Source organism: Myxocyprinus asiaticus, chromosome 15, assembly GCF_019703515.2.
Source record: "Myxocyprinus asiaticus isolate MX2 ecotype Aquarium Trade chromosome 15, UBuf_Myxa_2, whole genome shotgun sequence".
NCBI classification, from domain to species: domain Eukaryota; kingdom Metazoa; phylum Chordata; class Actinopteri; order Cypriniformes; family Catostomidae; genus Myxocyprinus; species Myxocyprinus asiaticus.
Window position 1 is genome coordinate 27,151,678 of NC_059358.1, and position 7,908 is coordinate 27,159,585.

Below are 7,908 nucleotides of genomic sequence, written 5' to 3' on the forward strand. Positions count from 1 at the left end.
GTAACTACAAGCTAACCAATTAACACTGTTTTACTGTAACACTTAAATTCTTTTTCCATTAAAATACATTTTTAACAGATTGGACAAGTATTAAAATTCATACTGGTCTAAACTGGTCTTTTCAGCAGGGGAGATGGATGTAGCTTCTTTCTTGGCTTGAAAGATCACAACGGTAATGTTAAACTGCATGGAAATGCATGAATATGTATGATTGTTATGTTTCCTCCTACAAGAGAGAGAGACCGTGAAGGTTTTTTTGCACTGTACAAGACATCAGCATGACATGTTGTGGAACCTGAGATTTATCTAATCTAAGGAAGCTAGATCTGCTAAAACATAATAGCACAGAAGAAGATAGGTGCTGCTTTACAAACAACTTGAACTTGTATAGATGTTGTGCTATATAGTGGAATATAATTTGTGAGATATTAATAACAGTGGAACGGTATGTGGAACACTTCAATCCGAGTGTTGGTGTTGCATGTTACGGCCTGAATCTGTGAAACTGGTTGTTCATGTTTGAAGTCAGTGTCAGAAATGTTGCAGAGAGTTAATGTAAGACTGAACTTCCATCTTTCCAATTTGATTTCTTCAGTTTGGCACATTTAGGCATGTTGCTGCTGACCTTTTGTAGATAATTATAACTGCAGTCAATGTATTGGTTATAATTCTGGGTGCAAGTGTTGTAAGTGTTAAGGATTATGTCCTTCATGAACTTTTGTGAAGTGTTATTGTGGGCAATGAGTCGGGGTGGGAGTAGATTTTTGTAATCTCTGTGTACTGTAAGTGCTGATGCATTTGATGGTAATATAATTTTATTGTTATTTTAAATATTTTCCTCAAAGTCCACTTATAATATTATTTAAGGTGTCTGGCACGAGCAATGGTTGTAATTTAGTTTTACATGACAATTTTCCACCCTTTCTCTGACCCTTAAAATAAAAAAATTCCTACGGTACTTTTAAGACAAATGTGTAAAAATCGCTGTCATCTTTGCATGTGAAATGAGTAACAATGCTGTTGGTTTGTTGTTGGGTGCAATGTGTTTGATATGCCGCAACCTTCATAATCTTGTGGAAATCTTGCATTTTATTGTGACAGTTTCACAAAACAGTCCCTGCAGAAATGTGCCACACCACACCAACTATTATATGAATATTTCGAAACATTCCTTTAAGGTCAGACTCATGGTCAGTGACCTTGTTAAAATTTAATTAAGGATAATATTATCGTCTTCTTCTGTTGTTCAGAAATAAAAGGATCTGTCCTTCTTTCTCACTATAGGGTTAGTTCACTCAAAAATGTAAATTCTCTCATTTACTCACCCTCATGCCATGTCAGATATGTATGTCTTTCTTTCTTCTGCTGAACACAAACAAAGATTTCTAGAAGAATATCTCAGCTCTGTAGATCCAGACAATTCAAGTGACTGGTGCCCAGACCTTTGAAGCTCCAGAAAGCACATAAAGGCAGCATAAAAGTCATCCATACGACTCCAGTAGTTTAATCCATGTCTTCTGAAGTGATCCAATCGGTTTTGGGTGAGAACAGATCAAAATGTAACTGCTTTTTTACTATACATTTTGACAGCAGTCTCCTTGGTGCTTGAAATCATGATCGTGCCTAGAGATTGCAATGGCTAGATGTACAATGAAAAGGAGTTATGTTTTGGTCTGTTCTCACCCAAAACCAACTGGATCACTTCAGAAGACATTGATTAATCTACTGGAGTTGTATGAATTACTTTTATGCTGCCTTTATCTGCTATTTGGAGCTTCAAAATCCTGGCCACCATTCACTCTCATTGAAATGACCTTCAGAGCTGAAATAATTCTTCTAAAATCTTTGTTTGTGTTCTACAGAAGAAAGAAAGTCATATAAAAATGATGAGAAAATTTTCATTTTTGGGTGAACTATCCCTTTAATTCACTGTGATTGGACAGACTTAATTACTAAACATCAAAAGACAACTTGCATGTGTATTTGTGGACATTCATTTGTTATTGTATTCATCGTTGTGACATCACAACCATGATGATTTTTAATGAGCTATATTTGGTCTCACAAATGGTCTTTGTGGACTGGATTAAGAAGTTTTGATATCTAAAACACTGAAAATGTTTTTTTTTTTTGTTTTTTTTTTAACAATCACAGAAAATTCCGTTTTCCCTGATATTTCCACTTTAAAGGCATTTCAAAGGTCAAAGTCTCTCTCTCTCTTTCTCTCTCTTTAGAGACTCCGCTGCCAATTAAGGGTTCCACCACAGGAAGTATTATTGGTGGGATTCTCGGTGTGATCATCCTGCTTGCCATCATAGTAACCACCGTGGTGATGGTCCGCAGACACCAGAGGAAAAGTGCAAAGTGAGTGTACTTTCATCTCTCTCTTAGGGTAGTAATCATTTATTCTGACTTGTACTCTACTTAGTTAAAGTTACCTATGAATGTTCTATCAATGTGTACCACTTTACTGATTGTCTGTGTGTGTTTATGTGTGCATTCACAGCAGTCCGCCCAGTCACAAGCCTCCTCCTCCAACGAAGTCCTTTTCCAATGCAGACAGAGTGAGTAGAGAATAGTGATATACTGCCAGTGAAAAGTTTGGACATGGCTACTCATTACTCAATATTACTATTTTCTAAATTTAAAATGGTAATCAAAACTATGAAATAACACAAATGAAAGTATGCAAATCTAACCTTGATAATTGCTTCTTTTTTTTTCTTTTTTTAAATAATTGTTTCTTGGAGAGTGTATAAAGATTGTACAGAGCAGCAATTCACCATGAGCATTTCCTTTTCATGTTGTAGCTGATCATTAGTAGACCTTTGGAGTCTGATTCTCATCAAATGTACTATAAAACAGAGAGAGAACAACCAATGACAGTAAGAACCCATTTCTCTCTCTCTCTCTCTCTCTCTCTCTATTCCTCTAATCCTGCGTGGGATTTAAGATGGTTAATCATACATGTTTAATGGCATGTTCATTTTCCATGCATTATTCAGACTTATTATTCACAGATCATAAGCATCTCTAACATGTGCTTTCTCATCACCCTCTAATCAGTACACTGCGATTTCTAATTTGACAGGATCTCTCAGGATACCATGATGAGAATGATCATGATGAGCCTTCACGTCACAGTGCCTCCTGTTCCGGGGAGGAGAAAGAGGCTCTGTTCCCTTGCAATGATGACAGAGATATGGATGGAATAATGGGAGAGGAATATTACATCACATCCTCTGTTACTAGAGGAAGTAGCTTCATGTCTTCAGCTGTGATAGTTTAGAGCAGGAGGATCATACTGAACCATATACACACTGTACATGAAGTGTCAGAAAGAGACCCTCTAAAAGCTGTGTTAACCCAAAGGGACACCCCTGTTTTTATACTGTAACATGAGCACTGTGATTTATACTGTTTTCAATTGTCAAATTGCCAGTCTAGGGACAGTTTTTGGATTCTGTTAATATGAAATACATAGGTATTCGTCATAGGCTTTTTTTTTTCTTCTTTTTTTTTCAAAGTTACCCAAACACTGTAAGGCCCCTGTTCTACAGGTGCTCATTTTGAGAGAATGAAGACATTTTACTGTGACTGCTTTCATGTGTGCGCACATGTACACTACATGGCTAAAAGTATGTGGACACCCCATTCTAATTAAAGGGATAGTTCACCCAGAAATGAAAATTCTCTCATCATTTACTCACCCTCATGCCATTCAAGATGCATATGACTTTCTTTCTTTTGCTGAACATAAATGAAGATTTTTAGTAGAATATCTCAGCTCTGCAGGTCCATTCAATGCAAGTGAATGGTGACCAGACTTTTTAAGGTCCAAAAAGCATATTAAGGCAGCATAAAAGTAATCCACACAAATCCAGTGGTTAAATCCATACCTTCAGAAGAGATATGATAGGTGTGGGTGAGAAACAGATCAATATTTGTGTCTTTTTTTACTGTCAATCAATCTACACTTTCACATTCTTCTTCTTGTGTTTTTGGCTAGTTGCATTCTTTGTGCTTATTTCCACCTACTGGGCAGGGAGGAGAAAAAGCAAGTTTATACAAATGAGTTTAAACGAGACTTCAAAACAGGCACAGATTCAGCAGATCTAATGTCCTAGGGCAGGCTGTTCCATAATCGAGGGGTCTTCACTACAAACGCTCTATCACCTTTTGTTTTGTATCTGGATCTTGGAACAGCCAACAGTTCACGACAAGACAATCTAAGATGTCTAACTGTTTCATAAGGTCTTAAAAGTTCTGCTAAATAATCTGGCACTGCTGCCAAACCATGTAATGCTTTATATGTAATTAATAAAACTTAAAATCAACCCTAAAATGAATTGTTAACCAATGCAAAGAAGCTAAAACTGGAGTAATATGATTAAAATACTTAGTTCGTGTCAAAAGTCAAGCTGCATCATTTTGCACTGATTGTAGTTGTGCTAAAGTGCATTGATTTAAAGTTTAAAACATGGCATTACAATGATCTATAGGCGAGATGAAATAAAAGCATGAATAAGCTTCTCTGTATCCCTAAAACTCAAAACATGTCTAAACTTGGAAATGTTCCTTAACTGGTAAAAACAAGACTGAACTAACTTCCTGACATGATATTCAACATTTAAATTTGTGTCAAAGTAGATGCCCAGTACTTATCTGTTTCTCACCCACACCTATCATATCGCTTCTGAAGACATAGATTTAACCACTGGAGTCTTATGGATTACTTTGCTGCTTTTATGTGCTTTTTGGACCTTCAGAGTTCTGATCACCATTCACTTGCATTGTGTGGACCAACAGAGCTGAAATATTCTTCTAAAAATCTTTGTTTGTGTTCAGCAGAATGGCATGAGGGTGAGAAAATGATCAGAGAATTTTCATTTTTGGGTGAACTATTCATTTAACAGGATTGTCTTGGCCATTAATGCTATGGCATACAATGACTTTCTAGACAATTGTGTGTTTCCCGTTTTGTGGCAACCGTTTGGGGATCGCCTTTTTCTGAGGTTCATAAAGAAAAGTGCCTGACCACACTGATAATCTTGGTGTCTGAATAGGAGCAAACCTCTGCAGCCATGTTCCAACATGGAGAACCGACTCCATAATGCATATGATTTTGAAATTAAATGTTCAACAAGCACACATGGGTGTCCACATACTTTTAGGCATAGTGTAGATGTAATCACGCACATATGTTTATATGTCTATGTGCATATAATGAAGGATTATGTTTTAGTTTACAAGTGCCATTTTTAGGTTGTGTTGAATATGAATGTGTAATATTACTAAGATAAAACCTGTATTTTTAGACAGAAGGGCATAATGAGCCAGTGATCAACACTTATTTTACTGATTGTGATTTTAAGGGTAAATAATATTGTTGTTATTATTATTAATATTATTAGTCACATGATACATTTCTGCTGTATACTGTAGCAATTTGACAGCAGGAATGTGTGTGGCTTCTAACTATGCCAATGAAGACAGAAAATTTTCCTCTCAATAAGAAATCAAAACATCATCTTGATTTAAGTCATCAAGTCTCGGTTTTTATTAGTTTGAACATGTGCTTTCCTGATTTCCTTCGTCCTGTTCCTAAACTAATTTTTAACTGTGGTTGCCTTATAAGATTTAAGATTTTGTATTGATTTCTGATATTTTTTTAGGACAGTGATGATTTTGGGACCTGATGACTTTTATTTTTATTTAACTGCATTGATTTCTGATTTTAGTTTGTTGCTCTAGATTATTACTCTTTGTTACATTCTTTTATTACTGTGCTGCAATTGATTGTTTAGTCTAAATAAACTGCAAGGGTAGAAGGGTGATGTGTTCTCCCATTTACATTTCTCTCTCTCTCTCTCTCTCTCTCTCTCTCTCTCTCTCTCTCTCTCTCTCTCTCACTCACTCAATTCAATTCAATTCATATTGCTATTTTGGTAGGACATATGTAAATACAAATTACCAAAGCATTGTAAATCTCTCTCTCTCTCTCTCTCTTTCTCGAATTAAACCAATGAGTCAATGGATGAGTGCCTTACACTTTATCTATATGTTTTGTGTTATGAGTATCATGTTAAACAAGTAAAAGGTAAAGGCTTCCAAGCATACAAATTGTAGGCCTAATCATACAGTTCTAACATTCTAATGTGTATTCACAGATTATATCCAGATTACTAAATGTTCTAGCTAATAATTTCTTAACCAGAATCATCCCATATTCCAGTATTCTACTGAAGCTATAGTATACAATGAGTTTCAGTTACTTTTAAATATATATATATATATATATATATATATATATATATATATATATATATATATATATATATATATATATATATATATATATAAGTACTTTAAAAATAGTTTAGAACATTCTTGTTCAATTTGATTTTTAGGTCAGTATCACCAAGTGTACCAGTAAGAAAAGGTATTCCATTACAGTTAGGATCAATTCTGTCTCTAACCTATCATTCTGGTGCTCAGTTAAATCGAACTCAGCTAATCACGTTTCATTTCATTTTCCAAAAGTAACAAAACCAAAAGACTGTGAAGTTGCACCAGCAAGCATTACTCACTGTAAGACTGTACTCAAACCACAGGAGGTCGCTTTCACACAGAAGACCAACACCTGGAGCTCCTGCTGCTGTTCAAACACTGAATGCACTTCCATGCTAACCATTAGACTCACTGGTAATCGCTTTTTCTATAACTTTAAATAATGCAAAAGACTGATTTAATATAGTTTACAGATTGGATAACCTGCCCGTAAACCATAATCTTTCATAGTCTAAAATCATGCAAACAGCACAGTCATGCTAAGCAGTCAAACAAGTTTGCAGTGTTACAGTTAGTTTGTGTGCTTAAAATGTACAATATCTGTAGAACACGTAATAACAAAAATGAACGGTAGATTAAATCTTAAACTGCATGTTTAATAGATGTAGACAAATTGTGGTGGATTGATATGCTATTGAATATTGTCAAGTTTTCACATTGCAGACGTGCTCAGCTGTGAGGATTGTGTGCTCAAAGATGCTGTAACCAAACTGTTCCATCATCCACTTCAGCACTACCTCTTTTTAATTTACTGGCTGTCATTATAGAGAGAGGGTGATAACTGAAGGACCGAAAGGTGACCAGATCTCTCAAACTTTCAAGGGGTGTTTGGTGAGTATGGATGTGTGTGAACAACACCCAGGAGGACACCCTCATGTTCACACACATCCATACTCACCAAACACCCAAGAACAACACAAATAATTAAAGATTGCAGAGTGAACTGCCCCTCTATCTCATATCTTGTAGAATGAAAAATTTCATGATTGGAGTAAAAGGAAAGGTCATAAAGTTTTTCGTACAATTGTCTTGAAGTAAGTTGTATACAAAATTGGAGTCCAAAAATGCTTCTAGTGAAAATGTTTCTATTTTTCTCATTTAATATACTTGTTTTTTCATAACATTAGACTATCAGCATTCAATTGAAGTAAAAAAGGAAGCAAGGAAATCAGACCTTTCGTACATGATCAGTGTCCTAAATTAGCTAACCAAGAAATATTGCAGAATCTTAAATATTTCTGTCATTTTAAGTTTTCTTTATTTTTCTCTCTTCAAAAAATCCTAAAAATGTCCTTTCTGATTATCTCCAGGTTTGGATAAAATTTTCAATCCCAGGGGCCTGGGTAGCTCAGCGAGTATTGACGCTGACTACCACCCCTGGAGTCACGAGTTCGAATCCATTGTGTGCTGAGTGACTCCAGCCAGGTCTCCTAAGCAACCAAATTGGGGATAAGGGGTTCTTGCTCTCAATGGGGCGCGTGGTAAATTGTGTGTGGATCACGGAGCGTAGCATGAGCCTCCACATGCTGTGAGTCTCTGCGGTGTCATGCACAACGA

The 7,908-nt window shown here is 35.9% G+C and overlaps 1 protein-coding gene across 1 annotated transcript in view; it reads left to right on the plus strand.

The window, feature by feature from the left end:
* LOC127452606 (nectin-2-like) overlaps nt 1–5,921 on the plus strand; it is a 114,178-nt gene extending 108,257 nt beyond the window's left edge. Inside the window, exons 7-10 of the mRNA XM_051718206.1 lie at nt 2,235–2,364; nt 2,507–2,564; nt 2,811–2,885; nt 3,092–5,921. Of these exons, the coding sequence (XP_051574166.1) occupies nt 2,235–2,364; nt 2,507–2,564; nt 2,811–2,885; nt 3,092–3,289 (461 nt within the window). The 3' untranslated portion in view covers nt 3,290–5,921. The remainder of the gene's footprint in view (nt 1–2,234; nt 2,365–2,506; nt 2,565–2,810; nt 2,886–3,091) is intronic.
* Nucleotides 5,922–7,908: the final 1,987 nt, after the last annotated feature.